General features: G+C 53.5%; 1 protein-coding gene across 5 annotated transcripts in view; it reads right to left on the bottom strand.

Moving 5' to 3' along the window:
- The window catches only part of P4HA2 (prolyl 4-hydroxylase subunit alpha 2), a 36,309-nt gene extending 16,556 nt beyond the window's left edge, over positions 1-19,753 (bottom strand). For 2 of the 5 annotated variants that reach the window (XM_070415040.1, XM_070415037.1), the window contains exons 1-7: positions 19,681-19,753; positions 19,023-19,152; positions 9,973-10,096; positions 9,270-9,366; positions 8,254-8,405; positions 5,497-5,634; positions 424-663 (exon numbers count right to left, since the gene is read on the bottom strand). In XM_070415040.1, coding sequence (XP_070271141.1) covers positions 424-663; positions 5,497-5,634; positions 8,254-8,405; positions 9,270-9,366; positions 9,973-10,054 — 709 coding nt within the window. In that variant the 5' untranslated portion in view covers positions 10,055-10,096; positions 19,023-19,152; positions 19,681-19,753. Of the gene's footprint in view, positions 1-423; positions 664-5,496; positions 5,635-8,253; positions 8,406-9,269; positions 9,367-9,972; positions 10,097-16,365; positions 16,459-19,022; positions 19,153-19,336; positions 19,354-19,680 lie in introns of those variants that run through there. The other 3 variants (XM_070415038.1, XM_070415039.1, XM_070415041.1) reach the window with 3 other exon arrangements.
- Positions 19,754-20,805: the final 1,052 nt, after the last annotated feature.

The raw sequence follows: 20,805 nt of genomic DNA, 5'->3' as shown, positions 1-20,805 counted from the left end.
CACATTGACCAGGGCAGTGCTTTTGATCTCCTTCAGTCCCATAGCACAAGACACATAAAACACTAATGCCATGGCAAGTCCACCAGTTAGACTCAGGGTCAGGCCATGGTCACTGCAGCAACCCTGGAGTATAGCTTACTCTCAAACTACAATGAAACCTCCATCATGCATAATAGCAGATGCACTGTGGGCCTCATAACACGAGGATTCCTAAAATGCAGGAGGATTCCCCAAACAGAACTGAGTTGGTTAAGGAGCTAGCTGGTCACTGGACTGGGTCCAAAAGCAGTAAGGCATTAGCCACTGCCAGTGGACAGGTCAGACTGGCTCAGTCCTAGGAGAATGGCCAGGTAGTGGCCAGTGGAGTAACCAGTTCTCCTGCCAGCTGCCCACCCCGATCTGACCTTCCCCTAACCTTCTTACCAAGGGAGAGCAGGCGTCGGGTGAGTTCCAGGGCGCGGCGCAGGTCGCCCAACTGGAAGACAGCGTAGCTCAGGTAGTCCAGCACCTGGGCCTTGGTGGTGACGGCCTCCTCCCCAGCATCCAGCTGCTTCAGCACCTGCTCCATCCACAGCACCGTGTGGTAATAGTCCCCTTCGTTGTAGGCTGAGCGGCCCATCCCAAAGCAGTCGTCTGCACTCATCACTGCCTGGTACTTGGTTCCTGCAGCAGGACAGGCAAACAGTCAGGCACCAAAGAGCCTCTGTGTGAGGGAGAGAGATTGCCACGTCAGGGAAGCCTGGGCCGCTGGCCGGGGGCATCATCCCAGCAGAGCCTTACCGGGGCTTCAGACCACACACCTCAAAGGGCCATTGCTACAGTGAGCACAGCCAGGCTGGCTCTACCTTGGGTTGGGGTTCACAGCCAATCTCCTAGCCTCAGACTCCCCTTCTCCCCAGTGGGAAGGGGCCTTTGCTATAGTGGAGGCCAGGAAACCCACCAAGAAGTAGTTTTCAGGAGAGCATGAATGTCCTGTGAGCCACACAGAAGGTACCTGCTGGGCACCTGGATGTGTGAGTTTGGAGAGTAAAAAAAAATTAGTTGAATATAAAAAACAAAACCTAGGTGGCATCTAAAGCCATGGATGAGGATAGCTGCTCCCAGGAAGAGTCTGAGGAAAGAGTAGAGAAGGTGGCTGAGACCAGAGCCCCAGGGAGCACCTATACAGAAGGGACAGAGGAAGAATAACACTGGGAGGGACATAAGAGGTAAACGCAAAAGAAGGAGCAGGAGCCGTGAGAGACACCAAGGGAGGCCGAGAGCCAAGGCTGCAGTGCCAGCTTTGGCCGTTAGGTGGCAGGGAACTTGCTGAGCATCATTTCAGCAGGTCCTGTGACCATAGGTCATCCACTGTGGGCTGAGCCCTGGAAAATGACCATGAAAATAGTTTAAAATCAAGAAGATGTGGTGTGTTAGCCATGGGGAGATGCAGGCTTTAAGGTGGGGGCAAGGTGGGAGGGTCTGTGAGTGTGTTCCTCAGAGAACAATGAAAGCAGGTCCTATGGAGAACAAGGAGGAGCTGTGACCCACCCCACCCCCACCCCCACCGCCCCCACCCCCATCCTGGAAAACAAGGAGCTTCCCTACAACCCTGCTAACAGTAACTGGGACACGGTTGACATGGAAGAGCTGCCTCTTAGTGGGCTCTTTCTGCCTGATGACTCTGCTCAGAATGAGACCCCTGCTGCAATGGGTTGGCTGCTTCAGAGACCAGAGCCTGCTCGCCCTGGTGGCTCAGGAACAATGTGGAATAGGAAGTTGGGGACAGTAAATACAAGATGGAGCTCATAGGCAGGCCAGAGCCTCTGTGTTAGGGCAGGGGGCTCCTTGAGCCCCTGTGCACGCTCCACGGACCTCCACAGAGCTCCTCTGGCTCTGCAGGCCCAGGAACACGCATTGATGGAGGCTGTAACACAGCTGAGAGGGCTGGGGCTCTGGGTCAGGGACAGGATTCGTTTCACTATGGCACCCACCTGCTGTGTGACTATGGACAAGTTACTTAGCCTCTCTGAGTCTTAGTCCTCTTATCTCGAAATAGAGATAATAGCATCAATTTTAGAGGATTTGTGCCAAGAATTCAAAGAAATTATGTATGAAGATATCCCCTATGATCCCTAGGATTATAATTATCTATAGCTTTTATCGACATGTCTCACAGATGCCAAGAATGGAACAAATGATTCACAGGTACTCAGCATCTTCCCCAGAAGCCAACTCAAATATCTATTCCCTGCAAAGTGCTCCCTAGACAGTGCTCCCTGGAGTGCCAGCTGAGCTGACTGAGTGCGGAGGGCAATCAGACTTGGAGCCCTGCTGATGTGGGTAAAGGTGTTCCTGCAGAGGGCATGGGGTGAACAAAGGAGCTGAGTGGTGAGGAAGCTTAGAACAGTCAAGGGCAAGGAGGCCAGAGAGATAAGGCCATGCAGGACCTCAAACACCACACGTAGGAGGAATTTAGGTTTAGCCCTGAATTGACCACGCGTAGGAGTGCGCTGGAGATACACAAGTCACAGTGGTACTTCAACAATACAATTGAGAAAGAAGTGATCATGAGGCTGGAGTCAGGGCCTCCAAGTACAGAAGACATTAGGGAGGTGGAACCTACAGGCCTTAGGATTCTGGATTTGGCAGCCAATGGATGAAGGTGCTTTTTTTTTTTTTTTTTAATGGGAGAAAACTGGCTCTTTATTTATTTTTAATCTTTATTGTTGAAAGTATTACATATGTTCCCTTTTTCCCCCATCAACCCTATCCAGCCCACCCCCACACACCACCCCAGGCCCTCACCACACCACTGTCTGCATCTAAGGGTTATGCATACATGCATACAAGATCTTTGGTTGACTACCTCCCACCCACCTTCCCTCTGAGATTCCACACTCTATTCCACGCTTCCATGTCTCTGGACCCACTCCATTCATCAGTTTATTTTATTGATTAGATTCCACATATGAGTGAGATCATGTGATACTTGTCTTTCTCTGACTGACTTATTTCACTTAGCATGATACTCTCCAGGTCTGGATGGAGGTGTTTTTGCTGAGATAATGGGTGAGGGAGAGGGGTAGACAGCTGTAAGAAGGACAAGGATTTTAGTTTGGGACATGTGAATTTTGAGGAGCCCAGTGGGACATCCAAGTAGAGATGTCCCATAGGCATTTGTCTACACTGGCTGGAAGCTCGGGAGACAAGCCTTGACAAGGAACACAGATCTGGATGTCATCCGTGTACAGGTAATACTTCAAGTGATGGAAACGGCTGGGCTCACTTGGGAAGGTATGTAGGGAGGACACGAGGTAAGGCTGGAATTTTAGGGAATAACTCCCTCCACCTCTCACTCCTCTAGGACGCGGATGGGTAGAAGGTAGAAGATCAATGCTTGGTGGCTTCCTCTTCTCATCAACCCTTCTCACAGGTGCCCTGAGCTGCCTTCTTCCTGGTCTTGTGGCCTGGGTGTCTAAGAAGAAGCCTACACTCCATCGTGCTGGTTCACAGACTCCTCAGTACTAGGGCTCTAGGCCTTGACCACCCAACAACAGAGAGCCTCTTTCTCCCACAAACCATAATTCCTGTGCTCGTACCTTCTCCAGGGTCCCCCTGGGTGAGGTGGCATCCAAGGTTTAATGGAGTCTAACTGAATTCTGGGTTTATTGGCATCTAATACCCCCCCCCCCCACCAAAAGACCCAATATATCTTCTTATAAATATACTAAAGGCCCAGTGCACAAAATTTGTGCACAGATACAGTCCCTAGTGGCTGCTGGCTGCCGACTGGGGCCTCCCTTCCCCGGCTGCTGGCTGCGGGCTGGGGCCTTCCTTCATTCCGTGCCGCCCCCTGGTGGTCAGCGTACATCATAGTGAGCGATCAAATTCCCGGTCGGTTGAACTCCCAAGGGGACACTTTGCATATTAGCCTTTTATATATAAAAGGCTAATATGCAAAGTGTCCCCTCGACGGGGAGTTTGACCAGGGGGCAGGGCCGGCCCGCCAACCACTTGCGGCCCTTTCCTCCAGCCAGCCCTGTTCCCAATGGGCCCCCCACACCATGATCAGGGGTGGGGCTGGCTGGCCGACTTGCTGCATCCCCTCCCCCCAGCTGGCCTAACCTGATCATTCCTGATTGGGGCGGGCCGGCCAGACCACACCCATGCATGAATCTGTGCACCGGGCCTCCAGTCTGTGTGTGTGTGTGTGTGTGTGTGTGTGTGTATATATATATATATATATGAATCCACTGCGAAACTGGCTCTCCGACATCCCCTAAGGGGTCCCAGATTGCAAGAGGGTGCAGGCCAGGCCGAGGAACCCCACTGGTGCATGATCGGGGCTGGGGAGGGACCACAGGAGGGCTCCGGGGCGTGTCCGGCCCAACTTGCCTAGTCCTGATTGGCTGGACCCCAGCAGCAAGCTAACCTACCAGTCGGAGCATCTGCCCCATGGTGGCCAGTGCGCATCATAGCTACTGGTCGAACGGTGAACGGTCGGACACTTTGCATATTAGGCTTTTATTATATAGGATTGGAGCAATCAGTGGGAAAGGGGCCTTGGGGAGGAAAAATGGGAGAGGGAGGGAGGGAAGGAGGGAGGGAAAGAGGGAGAGAGGGAGAGAGGGAGAGAGGGAGAGAGAGAGAGAGAGAGAGAGAGAGAGAGAGAAAAGACTATGACCATAGATGCCAAAAGAGAAAGGGCAGACAGAGATCAGTGTCCCAAAATTCAAAGAAAGGGCAAATATCAGGCAATCGGTGTTTCACATGCTGCAGAAAAGTGAAAGAACATTATGCCTGAAAGCTGTCCTCTGGCTTTACAGGCTGACTGGCCACTGGTGACCTTACAGCTGCAGGGTTGGTGGACAGGAGGGGGAGGGGGAGGGCAAACTTTGTGCGCTCAGGAGGGCATGGGAATCAAGGAAGTGGAGAGAAACTAGATGTCTGTTCAGCAGCTTCACCAGGAGGGAAAAGAACTAGATCAGCAGTAGACACTCAGAAGGGCCTTGGATCCTGGGGGAAGATTTGTAAGATGAGCTAGAACAGAGCTGTGTGTGAGCTCAGGGGCAGGTAGAGCCCAGAGAGGTACACACAGAATGAAAGGGACAGAACTGCAACTGAGGGCACATAGGGCACAGGGCTGGGAGTCAAGAGATCAGTCTTGGGCAAGAAGAAATCAAAGGGAGGGGGCAGGAGTGGGTCTGGGCAGATCTGAGTGGTGCTCTGGGAGCAGGAGCCAGGGGGTCCTGAGCAGCAGCCTCAGCGTTCTCTGAGGTTCAGAAGGAGAGGAACTGGCTAATACAGGGAGGGAGGCTGCGGGCCAGGGCTCTGGGGAGACGGCTTCCATGGGAAGGGGAGACTGGCACCAACTGGAAACCCAGGAGAGGCTCACCCCGAGAGGTGATGGTCCACCTGGGGGGAGAGACCACAAGTGGGCAGTGGCTCCAACCCTGCCCAGACACCATAGCAGAATCACAGGCTGGACAGGCAAAGCCCAGAGTGGCGAGTTACCTGGGAGTTCCCCTTTGGAAATCGTGTCTGGGTCCAGCTTGTATGTGTCCTGAAGCCTCATCAGGGCCTTGGCGGCTCCCGTTTCGTCCTCGTCAGTGGGGAAGAACTGCCGCTGTACTGAGAGGTTGGCGATAAAACCTTCCAAATGAGAGAGTGAGAACAAGAAGTTACCCTTGATCCGGGGGCAGAATTCCACCTGGGACCAGAAAGGTACTCACTGGAGTGTCTCTGCAGTTTCCCTGCCCCTCCATCAAAGGTTATTTCCCTTCCACCAGAAAGCTCCCCCGTCCCCCCTCCAGTCCATGGGGACCTCTCCTTTCGTGCTCCTCACTGTAGTGCTGTTCATTTGGAACTGAACAGAAAGATGGCCCCATACATTGGTTGACATGGGGGAGTCTTGGCTCCAAAGCACTCAGTCAGACCAGTGGAGATGGAGGGATGGAGGCCAGAGACAGCAACTCAGAGGGGCACTAGAGAGGAATCAGGGAGGCCTTGCTGGCCACTCAGGGGAAAAGGAATCACATGGAAAACCCGGATCCAGGAAAATTGGGCTGACCAGGTAAACACAGACTTCCAGCCTTCATCTCAAGTTGAGGAGCCCGAGGAATAGAGGTGGTCTACTCAGGGAGCCCAACTGACCACTCATTACTGACCACTGGCTCTTATCATCCAGAAAAATGATGATGACAGTTCTAGAGGCATGGTACTATCTGCACCCCCTGAATTAGGGACCAGGTATCATGTAGCCAGGCCAGGCAGGTGAGGCTGCACCAGCCCAGCATGGTTCCGAGACCACACTGGGCCTTGCTATGCTCTCTAGGGTACTCCCCCACGCCCAGACCTGCTGTGACCACAGGGCAGGAGCTCCCCAACTGTAGTGCTCAAGACCACAGCCTGGAGGCTGGGAGAGCCCCTGACCTCAGAAGTACCCCAAGGAGGCTGTTCTGGGACTGCAAGCCCTCGCTGTAAAGCAAGATCTGCACCTCTTGCCACCTCAGGACTCCAGCAGGTGGAAGACCCTTAGTGCTGACTCAGGGGTTGCAATCCTGCCTGTGGCCTGAGAACTGGGAGGGGAACTTCAAAGCCATTTCTTCCCAGCCTCTTCCCCAAAGCAGCAGCACCCATAGTCACCTACTCTCACAGCCTCGGGCTCAAACATACACTCCTAGTCTTGCCTGGGGACCCAGGGACCAAGAAGCTGCAATGCTGTCTTCCTCATGACTGCACGGTCAGGGACGCTAGTTTATAATCTAGTAAAAAGAAAAATTACCCCCCCAAAAAAGCCACACTGTCTACATGCCCCCTCATTTCAGGGGCAAGAACTCTGAAAGGTAGAGGTGAGAAGAACCTACTGCTCTATGGGCCTATCTTGTCTCCTCCAGATAATGATAAGATTTTCCAAAGAAAACAGATGCTGATGGTGGGGGTGGGGCATGGAAAACAAGAATGGAGAGTGGGAGGTCACCCAAGCAGACAGGAGGTCATCCGAGCAGGTGGTCATCTAAGCAGGCTTATTCTTCCACATAGCAGAAGGAACAGTCAGTTCTGAGCTACAGGCCCAGGCTGGGAGGCAGGGGTCTGGGAAAGGCAGCCACAGCTTCTGGAAGCAGTGAGCTCACTGGGCACGGCTCCAGCCCGGCTGAGCTCACCAATCTCTCCCCAGAGGCCACCCTGCCTCCAGCCAAGCCCAACCCAGTCTGGCCACATGGACTGAAATGCCTCGGCCAGAGAAACAAGTAGAGTGAAGTTAAGCAGCATTCCCAACTCAGGGAGAAGAGGCAGAGTCCTGGAGGCTGAGTCCAGGGCTGGGAGGCAGGAGGGCCCACCCCACCATCTCCTGTTGAGAGAAAAATGTTAAAGCATAGGAAGTTCTATCACAGTGAAAGCAGGAAGCACAGTTAAAGCTTTAAAGAAGTTCATGGACCTGCAAATAGCACTTCTAGGGATGAATCCGAAGAAAATGACCAAAGATGTATGTGCAAGACAGCTGATGACGTGGAAACAATGCCACGCCCACTGACTTGACCAGTTTACACAACATCAGTATGACACATGACTGCCCAGCCATTAAAATGATGTTTCAGAAGAACATTTAATGGACATATAGAGAAGCTGCAAAGTTCAGGAAAACAGTATAATCTTATGTCACAAATCGGTCAAAAGATATGTTTCATATCTAAAAATATAAATGAAGGGGGGGAAGTTAAAAAACAAAAGATATGAATGGGAATGAATTTAGATGAGGCTTGAGCTGGCCCCATCACCCAGCCACCTGACTCGCTTCTGTTAGATCATTTGGTCCCTCAGAGCAAGTGAGCTTGCATCCCTGATACATATGTATGGCTCCTTTTTTTTTTTTTAAGTATATGCATGTGTAAAAAAACTGGAATTTGAGTGCTTATCACTAGGCAATTGGATTAAGAAATATAATTTCCTCATGTGATTGTTTGTGTATTTTCCAACTTTTTATAAGAATGTATTACTAAAGTATAATTAGAAAAGAAAAATCCTACCCAAAAAGAGAAGTGAAAACACTAGGGAAAGGCAAGAACTGATTACTAGTACATATTCAAAAACAAAGACACCCAATTGCCAGATCCCGCAGAGGAGAAGAGAGTCATGAGGTGGCAGGGCACATGTTCACACAGTGCACATGCCCACCCACACCCAGTCCCAGGTCACAGTCACACACACACTCCCCAGGCGCTAGCACAGGAACATGCCAGCTCACCCAAGCACCTACTCACCGCCCCTCACCTGCAGCGGAGTCCTGCAGGACAAGGTCCTCCAGCGTGGACCACTCTGTGTTCAGCCTCTTTACCAGTTTGTAGGCATTCACAGGGTGGGCCAGGTAGCCCTCGGGGTCAACAGCCGACTTGCTGGTCAGGGCTTCCATTTTGCTGGCCCAGCTGTGGAATCAGAGGAAAAGGAAGACTAACACACTCACCCACACGGGTCTTGACCTGTGGTAATTTTCCTGGTGAGATTTAGGACGCTTTCATCGAGAGGCAATAAAAAATGAATACAGCCCGGCTAGTGTGGCTCAATGGTTGAGCATTGAGCTATGAACCAGGAGGTCACAGTTTGATTCCCGGTCAGGGCACATGCCTGGGTTGCAGGCTCAATCCCCAGTAGGGGGCGTGTAGGAGACAGCTGATCGATGTTTCTCTCTCATCATTGATGTGTGTTTTTTTCTCTCTCTCCCTCTTCTTTCCTTTGAAATCAATAAAAATATGTATATATTTTTAAATGAAACCCTAGCTGATTTGACTCAGTGGATAGAGCATCAACCTGCGGACTGAAGGGTCCAGGTTCAATTCTAGTCAAGGGCATGTACCTAGGTTGTCAGTTGCAGGCTTCATCCCTGGCCCCAGTTGGGACATGTGAGGGAGGCAACGAATTGATGTGTCTCTCTCACATCGATGTTTCTCTCTCTGTCTCTCTCCCTCTCTTCCACTGACTCTAAAAATCAATGGAAAAACATCCCCCAGTGAGGATTAACAACAACAACAAAAATGAATACATAACTCCCCACGATCCTACCAGCCCCTTAATCTAGATAAGATCTGGGACCCCAATGTATACAAAGAGACTCTTAAATAGAAAGGAAAAAGCAGAGTCCTCAGCCCACTAGAGCCACCCTGGAGGAGTGGCATGAAGTAACCGCCTGGCCAGCCACACAGTGTACTCTCCATGGCTTCCTCTTATGGGCACCCCCTGGGGGGGCAGGAGGGCTGACTCAGGTAGGTGTGGGGCCTTGGGACATTGGACACCTCTTAATCTTGGAGAGCTTGGCCTCCTCCACAAGGATGTACTCCTTCAGAGCCTGCACCAGGTCCTTCTCTGCGTAAATCAGGTCTGTCATGTGCCCTGCGAGGGAGAGGAGAAAGGCCCAGTGAGAAATGGGTGAGAGGTGTCCAGCCCCCTTCCCTGGGCATAGAACATCCTCACAGAGGCAAGTCCCTGGGCCACGAGCAGGTCAGCTCTCAGGGGGACTTCGAGTTAAAGGGGACCTAGGCCCTCACATGGTCCTGGCCCCCAGCTTCAGGAAGAGAGGTGAGGCCCCAAGGGGATATGAGGTAAGTGCACTGGGGGTGCCTGAGGGAAGAAACCCCAAATCTCATTCGTTCACCATCACACAGATGGGTCATGTCACTGGAGCCTGGACATCCTGGAGGCTTCTTCACATGAAAACAAGCTCTGAGTCTTTAGGCCAGAAGGAGAAGAGCTGGACCCACCAGCCACAGAATGTTCTCTGGTCTGGGAGGAAGACAGGAAGGCCAGGCAGCCCAGGAGGAGCCTACGCTTCCCAGGGAGGGGGCCCGGCTGAGACAGCTGATTCCCAGACAACCAGGTCATCAGGGCCTCAGAGGGGAACTGGCAACGCTGCGAGCGCCACTCTCCCTAGAACTGGTCAAAACCCTGGCACTTGAGCCAAGTATTGCTCAGGTAGGTGGTAGTCCTGTGGGCACATACCGATAGAGGTGAAGAATTCAGCCTGCACACAGCCCAGGACGCCAAACCAGGCCACCAGCAACACGGACACCTGGAGTTTCATGGTCACAAAGGGTAGTGTCTGCTAGGTATTTGGTGACAGGCACTGGATCAACAGTTAAAAAAAAAAAAAAAAAATAGGTGAGGAGACACCTACACATGTGCACTGCACACACACACACATTCAAACATGCAAAAGCCCTGACCTAGCACACGGAAGCTAAGGATACTGAGGACCATCAGGGGGTAAACCAGGGCCACATGCCCTTGGGAGAGACTCTGCCCTCCTGGCTCCTGGCCGCCACCAGCGATATGGGAAAGCTAACCTGCATGGGGCACCGTCACCTCTGGTCCTAACAATCTGCAAGTCTGAGATTCTGGCCCACACCTTCTTGTCTCACAGACTGCTCATCTATTTCCATCTTTCCTTCCGACTCCATGCACCACGACAGCGCCAGGTGCTGGGGACCCAAATATAACACGCAGCCCCCGCCCATAGAAGACTGACATCAGAGGAGAGACAATGACAGAGAAAGAAACTGACAGACTATGACTCCAGGGACCCACACCCAACATGAAGCGTATGGCTGATGGCTGGCCAGAAGAGGAATAAAAACTGACCCCTGCCCGTCTGTACCTGGCCACAGCGAGAGCAGTCTGGGAGCAGGCATTCTGGGCAGATACTGCTCTTCCTGTAGTGAGGCTCCGTGGCCGGTGCTGTCCTCACTGGCAAGGCACCATTCACAAATATTTTCTAAAGACTCACATATGCCAGGCACTCAACGAGGCACACCGGATACAAAAACAAATCAGCCACAGAGGACCGAAACCCCAGGCTGTGCTGGGCTGTGCTGCTGATGGGTAAGAGGCCAGCTGCTATCTCCTCACCAGCCTAGAAGAGCCAGACCAGCTCTGAAGGCAGCAGGCACAACCTGGGCAAGCCCCTCTGGCAGTGGACCCGAGTACACAACTGAGCCGTTTTGAGCTCAGCCACGCAGCCCCGGGCATGATGGAGGACCAGCACCCGTCTGAGCCCAGCACTGCCTGTCCCTCCTCTTCCTGCTCTATTTCGGCCAAGCCCCACAGGAAATTTACTTAAAGCAAACAAGGAAAATAAAGAAGACCCAAATGCTCCCCTGCCCTGCCCTGCCCTAGCCAGTTGCTCAGTGGTTAGATCGTCTACACATTCCTCACCTTACCTTTTCAGAAGAAATTATGGTCTAAGGCACGTACCTGGGTTGCAGGCTTGATCCCCAGCACTGGTTGGGGCACATGCAGGAGGCAACCAATCGATGTGTCTCTCTCACATCGATGTTTCTCTTTCTCTGTCTCTCCCCGCTTCCACTCTCTCTAAAAATCAATAGAAAAAATATCCTCGGGTGAAGATTAACAACAACAAAAAATGCTTCCCCCCAAAACGTAAGCCTTATCGAACATCTCTAAGTCTGAGCTGACTAATGTTAGTTCATCACACCCACCATTCCTCACCTCACCTTTTCAGAAGAAATTCCAGTCCACTACAGTTCCAGGCTAGGCTCCCAGAGGCTCAACCACAACCCCCACCCCCAAACGGGGTCTTGTATCAGAAAGAGGAGAGAAGTAAATGACGTCATTTGTTCATGTCCCTGCCCAGTGTCTACAGAGCCAGCAGCACGCCCATCAGCGCCCTACATGTTGGGGGCCCAGAGATACATGGGACAAGAGCTCTCAGCCCAGAATCTGCGGTCGGGTAGGGAGTATTGTGCGAAGGGGTGCATCATGGAGTGAGGGCAGCAGAGGAAAGCAAGGCACAGAGAGAAGGGGAGTGAGACTGGCCAGCTCTGAGGTGGGGTCCGGGTCCTCCCTGTTGCAGCCACAGGTCTGCACCCAGGCTTGCCACACTGCATCTCTGCCCAGGACTCCAGAAGGCCTTTCTTGTTGCTTACACAAGTCCTTTCCACAGGCGTCGTGGCTGTTCCTTATCTCTCAAGAGGCTTGACTAGCTCAGGAGAGCAGGTTTTATATGTTTGTAGGAGACCAGACCAGACACGGTTGGAAGTGGGGGACCCCAGCGCTTCTCCCCTGTGTGTTGCCAGTTGCACAAATTCAAGGGAGGGAGAAGCTTCTTCATTCCTTTCAAGCCACCCTGGTGATACTGTCCACGGTTCGTGCCTTACAGCACATAGGAAGAAGCACCCAGGTTCCTTCATTATGTAAATACCAGCTGTCATTTCCCTGGAATGTGTTGCCTGGCTTAGACTGAGCCCATCCACAAATCCCAGCCTGGAGGCAGAGCTCCAAAGAATATCAGACAGGGTTCTGGGAAATGGCTTCCCAAGAGCGAGCAAAGTCCTGCTCTGATGGAGGAGGGGGACGACTCTGCTGGCCCAGAAAGTGAGACACCCCAAAGGAGCCCCCAAACTGCCACAATCAACACTGCCACGGCAGGCATGGGTGCTCTGGAGCCCCATCATTTTCCTGGTCTTAGGCCGCTGAACACTGAAGGCTTTGTACAAAACGGGTCAGGCTGGGAGGAAGCAACATCCAAGACAGGCTGTGTCACACAGTGTGGGCAAGGCCAACCGCCCACATGCCAGCGCATCCCACTTAGACCTGTACTCAGAGCTTACTTGGGACAGAGTAGACAGGAGTTTGTGTGCCTGCCCTATGCCCCCACAAAGTGTCCAGGGCTGCTGGAAGCCCTCCCAGGTGCCCTCAGAAATCCATGTTGGCCTGGAAATGGGCAATGTGAAACCTCTTTTTATGAAAAACAAAGTGGCACTGAGCCAGAACAGAAAACCAATACTGAGTTTTATTTGAGCTGCATCCCGAGTTTAGAACCAAGTCTGGCCCATATCAGGCACTCAACAAATAATACTTGACTGCAGATTTGCTCAAGTTAGGAAAACTACCACAACAGAAAACTGCATTTTTTTCCCTACAGTGGATTGTTGTGGATTGCATAAGAATGGATACCATATGCATATTAACATGGAGTGAAGATCAAAGCATACTGTTAAGTGAGAAAAGCAGGCTCCCAAACATATGTACTCTATGCTTTCATTTAACAAGGAAAAATGTATTTATATGTGTGTGTGTGTGTGTGTGTGTGTGTGTGTATATATATATATATATATATATATATATATATATGTAAATTTATAAATATACACATACATATGCAAGAAAGGCCTTCTGGAATCCTAGGTCATAAACCTAGTTGTATCTTGGAGAAATACTTTTATCTTCCTCTTTATGCTTATTTGTATTACCTACACTTTCTACAAGGAGCCCTAGGGAAATCTGGAACATATTTTCTGATATGCTTAAAATGAAAAGAAAACAAAGCAGGCCCTCTCCAACGGACTCCAGAGCAGCCCTGGCAGCCCAAGTTTGGACCCCCACAGGGAGGTACTCCAAATCCTGCCAACACCTCAGTGACAGTGATCCACCCACCAGATGACTGGCACTGCTTGTAAGCACAAGGCAATTCCAAGACATACAATCAGAGTCCCCAACAAGCCCTCTCTTTGGAAAGGACATTTACAACCTGGCCAAATGGCCGTGGAAAGATGTTTCCAGCTGCAAACCAGCAGCGAGCGTCCTTAGCTTCTCCCCTTACCTCATCAGGCAGAAACCTCTGCCAAGCTCCCAGCTGCAGCCCAAATGCAACAGCTTGCCTTCTAACAATATATTTAACAGCCTCGAGACAGAACATGGGTTTACCGAGAACAGGTCTTGCTTGGCACTGAACAAGAGGCTGCCTGCTTCTGTAAAGGAGCCAAACCTGCCTGAACAGGGCTCCCCCAGCGGCTCTGCCTCCCAACTCCAGGATGGAAAAGTCAAGAGGACAGGCGTGCTCAACCTAGACTTGTGCAGCGGTCCCAGCAGGCCCCGCCAGGCCCACGAGCTGCTGTCACTGGCACCCCAGGGAAGGATGGGAGGCACCTACTCTCCTTACCTGATGTCATGCCTCAGTCATCACCTGGTCTGAGCCATCCCCAATTCTCTCCTTGCTGCCACGCTGGCCCCGGCCTGCACTGCTTTCTCATCTCATCTGGCCTCCCACCTACCTCTGCTCTACAAAGCAGCCAGCATGATTTACTGCAGCCCCTCCTTTGGTCTCAGTCTCGCTAAGAACCCTCCAAAGGCTCTCCAATGCCCTCAGGATAAAGCCTTAACTCCTCAGCCGGAAGAGCCTTTTGAACTCTGTGTGACTTGGCCCCACTGCCTCCTCCAGTCCCATCTCATGACTCCAGGTTTCATACCTTCAACTACCACCTCACAAGAAAAATATTGTCCTTCATGGAGAACCTAATGAAGGCTAGGTGTTCATCTCTATCTATCTTTACACTCTCTCTGGCCCGTCCATGAACATGTAGATGCGTACTTCCCACTTGGGAACCATCAACACCACAGTCTCCTGCTTCAGTAAACAGGCAACGAAGCAGCAGAAAAGGCTGTAAAAATCGACCTGCAACAGCCCAGTTGGTTATTCAGTCACTGTCTTGGCAGAGACTTAGCAGCTGAGACTAACTCCCAAGAAGGAACTCCACACAAGGACACAATCCACATGCCACCGATTTGGATGCACCCGACGTACTGTCTCAAACCCTCTTGGCCTCACCTAGCTCCTGGACCACTGACTCCCCTCAGACCAAGTGGAGGAGGCTGTCGGGCTCCAAATCTCTGGCTCTCCCCACTACTCTGGGACTCCAATGACATGCCACATCCGCCTTCCCCGTGGCTGCTGGAGGGCCTGGCAGTGCACCCCAGGAGCAGAGGGAGGTAACTCCTCATGAGACAGCTCTGACCAGTGAAGGGCAGAAGACAGAGGAGGTCAGCAGATGAATTTCCTCTCCAGGCCTCCACTGAGAAACTGTTCTGCCACATGGACTTTCTGTAGAGCTCGCCCAGAGATGGCCCACATGGCTGAACAACTGGTGCTGCTCTGTGCAGACTGGGCAGCTTGCTAAAGCGCCATCCTGAATTTGCTTCCCATCCTTCTCTGCCTCAGTTGCCTTTCCCTCACTCTTGCTGCCCTGCAAGTGCACCTTCCAATAAAGCCACTGGTTCTCAACCTTCTGGCCCTTTAAATACAGTTCCTCATGTTGTGACCCAACCATAACATTATTTTCGTTGCTACTTCATAACTGTAATGTTGCTACTGTTATGAACCGTAATGTAAGTATCTGATATGCAGGATGGTCTTAGGCGACCCCTGTGAAAGGGTCGTTCGACCGCCAAAGGGGTCGCGCCCAAGGGTTGAGAACCGCTGCAATAAAGCATTCAGCACTTAAGCTCTGGCTCAAGCTGGTTTCTGGGAACTAGGCTAAGATAACCACTATATTTATTTCCAAAAACCTCTCATTTCCACCTTCAAACCTCACCCAAATCTTGTAAACAAGATTATCATCTCCATTTCAGCTATCGATATATCGATATATATAAAAGCCCAGTGACCCTTACAGCAGAACGACCAAAATGACCGGTCACTATGACGCGCACTGACCACCAGGGGGCAGACGTTCACCGCAGGAGCTGCTCCCTGGTGGTCAGTGCATTCCCACAGCAGGAGCACTGCTCAGCCAGAAGCCAGTGCAGCGGCCTGAACCTCTCCCACCTCCATGGCAACACTAAGGAGCGGTGATCCAAGCAGTAAGGAGTGAGCAGGGAAGCAGTGAAGAGCAAGCAGTTGGGCAGTTAGGAGTGAGCAGGCAGGCAGTTAGGAGCGATCAGGCGGGCAGTTAGGAATGAGGGGTCCAGGATTGTGAGAGAGTGCAGGCCGGGCTGAGAGACCTCCCCCGCCCCCCATGCATGAATTTCGTGCATCAGGTCTCTAGAAGATAGATAACTGAGGCTAAGCATTTTCTACACATCTGGCATGCTACAGAAAATCACTGGCAGAGCTGAGACTTAAACCCAAAACATACTTTCCACTAAATACTGCTGCCATTCAATCCCCATCAGTAACATCTGTTGGCTTACAGCACAAGGTCCTCCCAAAAAGGGGAGCCACACTTTGCCTGGCACAGCAGGCCTGCTCTGGTCAAGGACTTTATTGTGACCCACAATGCAACTTCATGACATCCCTGGTAGGTCCTACCAAAAGGCAGACAGTGACATGGACCCAAAAGAGAGGAACATGGTGCCCTGAGTGCAGGTGATAGACACCCCTGCCCTAGACACCCATCACAAATGACCTCACAAATGACCAGCCAGCCCAGCTCAGGGCAAGGGGGTATAGTCCAGCAGGCAGGCACACCCACCCTGGGGCCAGAGAGCCCGAGCTAAACCTCAGCTCCACCATGACTTCCTGGCTTTGTGACCATAATGCTATGGGTCGCTGAGCCTCAGGTTTCCCATCTATATAGTGGTGATAATATCAGGACCTACACTTCATAGGGCTGTTGTGAGGATTGAATGAGATGACAGAGGTCGGTGGGCAGCCCAGCAGCACCAGGCACAATGTATACCAGTCATCAGCATGAGGGGTACTGCAGGAACATCAGTGGACCTGAATCAGCCAGCTGTCCAGCTGATCCCTGGAGAGGAAGAAGGTCCAGTCTAGGGAACAGTGAAGATGAAAACAAGGCAAAAATTGGGCAATCTCCAGGTCCCAGGAGTACTAAAAAAGAAGAAACATTCGTTCAGGAAAGAGGGAGTTAGGGGGAGTTAGGGAGTTGTGGCTCTCTCACAATCCAGGACCCCTCACTAACTAGCCAACATGGAATAACCCTGGAACTGGTCAATTACTGGCTCTATATCTCACCAAGGAAGGGAAGTTCTCTGGCAAAAGGTAGGGCACTGGGCCAATACTCTAGGACCGTGGTTGGCAAACTGCAGCTCGCAAGCCACATGCGGCTCTTTGGCCCCTTGAGTGTGGCTCTTCCTAAGAGCCTTAGGAGTACCCTAATTAAGTTAATAACAATGTACCTACCTATATAGTTTAAGTTTAACAAACTTGGCTCTCAAAAGAAATTTCAATCGTTGTACTGCTGATATTTGGCTCTGTTGACTAATGAGTTTGCCGACCACTGCTCTTGGAGCTCATGTATTTCTATGCCTCTGACTTGCTCACTCCAAGTTCCTACAAGTACAAGGCCTAAGGATCTTGGTCACACCCTGGCCCTCAGGAGTTCTAGGTACAAAATAGGCTATATTCTAGCAAGCACTTGCTGAAAGGGTTAGAGCAGTGGCTGGTCTGTGATCAGGCTCAGACAGATCCTACCTGAGCCGGAGTACTCACTACCCAAACACCTAACTTAATCCTCTGCGTTGCAGTGATACCACTTAAAAACTCTCTTCCACAGCTCCAAGAAGTCTAGGCTATATTTTTCATTCCCCTCTGCTCTTTCTAAGAATAAAAACTCTATCCCTCATTCCACGTCCCCAGCACAAACCCAAGGCCACAGGAGCCACCAGCCAGCCCCCTCTGCTCTAGGACAGGCTGGTGTCCCAGACTGGAGTACTTCAAAAGTCCAAATTGCTAGATTTGAGCAACTTTCTGGATCCAGCTGCACGTGCCTGCATCACAGCATTTCCTGCCAACCTCCATCTGCATAAGATTAAACTCTTGACAGATCCCAGAATCCAGGGACACACCCACCAGCCCAAGCACACTATCAGCCAACGTGGCCACAGATGGGCCTCAGACCCTCCCAATAATGAAGGAGGGCAGAGTCAAAAAGCGAGGCGCTCTCAGGAAATGAGTAGATCCCAGGTTCCCTCACCCCACTCATTCCTCAGGGCTGCACCCTCGCAGTCTCTCCTTCTGATAAGCGCTCGCTTCTGGACTCCTCCCCTGGCACATGGCCAGCTGCCAGCGTGAAGCAACAATCTCAGAGAGATCATGAGCTACCCATGGGCAAGAATAGTGCTGCCACCTCCTCCTGCTCCACCCTCTTTCCGGCCCCAGGCATGTTCTAAGCAGAAGCCAGGCACACAGGATGTCCTCAAGGAATAAACATAAATCAGCTATGGCCAGGCTAAACCAGCAAAGTAAATACTCCCCTGGGCATCCCATTTCAGAGCCTGTAGCAGGGCAGAAGGGCCTATCAGAAGCCACAGACTAGTCATCACCACATCTGCCTGCTGAGACCTACGGTGGCCCAGTATGACAGCATCTCTGGGATGAGGCCCCCAGCCAACTCGCTCCATCCTTGCTACGTGGCTTCCTTGGCAGGCCCACACAGTGGACATGACTGGCCGTCTGAGAATAAGGAGGCACTACAAGAAAAGGATTCACAGCCCAAAGATCTGGCGAGCAGAAGTGAAAAAAGAAGCTGAGCCCTGAGGCCCCGAACCACAGTGAGAGCACTGAACCCTGGACACTTCAGGAATAGTTTAAGCACAAGCCAAAGGAAATCTTGGTTCATTTCATAGAGAACTAGACTATGGAATCTGTTGCCCCAGATGTGACACCGGCTGAGAAGAAGCAACAGTTTGCAAAAACATTCTATAAGTGCTGAGGTGAGCAGGGGATCTCTGCAAACTCGGAGACACTTGGGAATGCCCTACACTACAGAGTGACATTCCCCATCCCCTGTTCTCACGGCCAGGATCTCCTGCAGAAGGGCTGAGGCTGCCGGGCTTCCGATGGTTTCCATCAAGAAACACAAGCCCGAGGTGTCACTCTCCAGCAGAGGGCACAGATCTCAGCCTTGGAAGGGACTCTGCTGTTCTACAGCATCTTAAAGATGTCTGATTAGAATGCAGAGGCCAGGGGCCCACCCCTGTTGTCCTGGTCCACTCTCCTGTTGCAAGGGCTCGCTGAGCACCCTCCAAGGCTCAGTGCGAGACACTGTCCCCTCACTTGAGGCTCTTGTGCACGGGATCCATGGGCAGCTACCTCCAAGTGTCTCTTCCCCCATCACCTTGCTGGGGGCTGCTCCCTCACACAGGCTGTTCCTCTGTCCAGGTTATCCTATGGCATATTCAGCTTCATCTGACCACTCCAGTGAATAAGTTACCTCCCCCAGGAAGCCCTCTGACCCGAAGCATATCCTCTACCAACTACCGGCAGCCGGGGCTCTCTCCAGCACAGCACTCACCACCCTGCTCTGGGCCTGGACTTCCCGTCTTCCAGTCCAGCTGGTCGGCCCCTGGGCTAGCAGCGCCTTACAGTTTCTGACACTGAAGGGTCCTTCTGTTGAGCTAAGCAGTTATCACAGGTTTCCGCAGCTGTTGAGGAAAAACATTCGAAAGGGATGTCTGGAGGGGGCAGAAAACACACACAACTTTCTCACACCACCACCCGTCTTTCGATGAGCACCAAGCCGGCGGGTCAGGGCACAGACTGCAGCCTTTGCCCTCTGCAGGGAGGAAGGTGGCCTCACCAGCCAGGAGCGGCCCCTCGGGGACCAACCTCAGGCAGCCTCGGCCAGGCCGCCCCTTCCCGGGAGCCTGACAGCGCAGGGCGGCCACGCTCCCCGCCCCGCCGGCCGCCCAGGGACAGCAGGAAGGGCGCGCTGACCTCACCACCCCGAGCCCGGGGAGGAGACGCCGGCGGCGGACAGGAACCCAGACGGGTGTAGACACAGGGCGGAGGGCGCGGGGCTGCGCTGGGAACGCGCTGCGCCCACGGGACCCCGGTCCCCGCGGGGGCAGGACGCACGACCCCGCGACCCCGGCCCGCGCCCCAGCCCCGCGGCGGGGGGCGGGGGGCTGGGGGCGGGAGGCGGCCCGGGGCCGGGCAGGCACGGCGCTCACCTGGACACGCGCCGTTCCCGGCGTTTCCAGAACCTCCCGCGGCGGCGGCCGGCCCGCTCGGCGCCTCCTCCCCGCGGCTCCGCCTCCCGGCCGCCGGCCCGGCTCCGCCCGCTTGAGCCGCTGCCACGTCCCCACCTCCCGCCCGAGCCCGCCCGGCCCCTGGCTCCGCGCCCGGAGGCTCTTGGGCGAGGGTCGCCGCCGCCAGCGCCCCCCGCGCAGCCCGGCCGCCGGACCGCGCGGAGCCGGGAGCCGGGAGCCGGGAGCCGGGAGCCGGGAGCCGGGAGCCGGGAGCCGGGAGCCGGCCTCGGGCAGCGGGAGCCGGCTGCGCGTCCTTCATGCCGCCTGCCGCCCGCCGCACGTACTCCGCGCCCGCACCCCTCGGGCGACTCCCACCTGGGGTTCCGCCTCCCGCCTCCCCAGCCCCGGGCGGCTGCAGGGGGCCCACGACCCATCCCGGCCCCGTGCTGTGGGGGCGTCCCTGGATGCCGGCTCTCTCCCCTGGCCTCAGGGTGCCCGTTTCCTTGGAGGTCCTGCAGGGGACACAGCTCTCCTGCGCCCCTGCCCATCCCCACACCGGCAGGTGGAGGGGAAGGGTGGGGTGGGGTGGGAATGTCACCTGGGGCCGGGGGAGCAGGGTATCAGGGGAGGGGACAGACCAGGGGAGAAGGCCCCGAAGAAGACCAGGGACCTGGTGCCCACCCCCAGGGCCATGCTCCGAAGGGATTCAGACTGTCCCCCGCTCCTGGGGTAGGCACTCCTCCTGATTTATGTGTAGGTGATGGGTTAGTGGGGAAGGAGGGCGGGTGTGGGTACACTGGGGCCAGCCCTCGGTTTGCGCAAACCCTTCCCTACTACACAGGCCAAAAACAGTGGATAGGCCTCCTTCAGTCTGTCCAGTCCGGGAGGGAATGAAGGCAGGGAGGCAGCAAACCTCAGCCTGAGCCGGAGGAGGCCCTGGTTCCCACGCCTGCTCTATAAACCTTCCCCTTCATGAATGAGGGGAAACCCATCTGAGAATCTCATCAGGGAGCTCGCCCAGAGTGGGAGGGGCCCGCCTTTGCCCAGGCGCCGTGGGGATGTTCCCTGTGACACACTGTCCAAGCTGGCAGCCCAGGTCTGGGGAAG

The sequence above is a fragment of the Myotis yumanensis genome, unplaced genomic scaffold (genome assembly GCF_028538775.1).
Source record: "Myotis yumanensis isolate MYYU_CA2020_CCGP unplaced genomic scaffold, mMyoYum1.0.hap1 SCAF_5, whole genome shotgun sequence".
NCBI lineage: Eukaryota > Metazoa > Chordata > Mammalia > Chiroptera > Vespertilionidae > Myotis > Myotis yumanensis.
The sequence above is the reverse complement of the archived record's forward strand: the minus strand, read 5'-3'. Positions and strand labels throughout refer to the sequence as shown.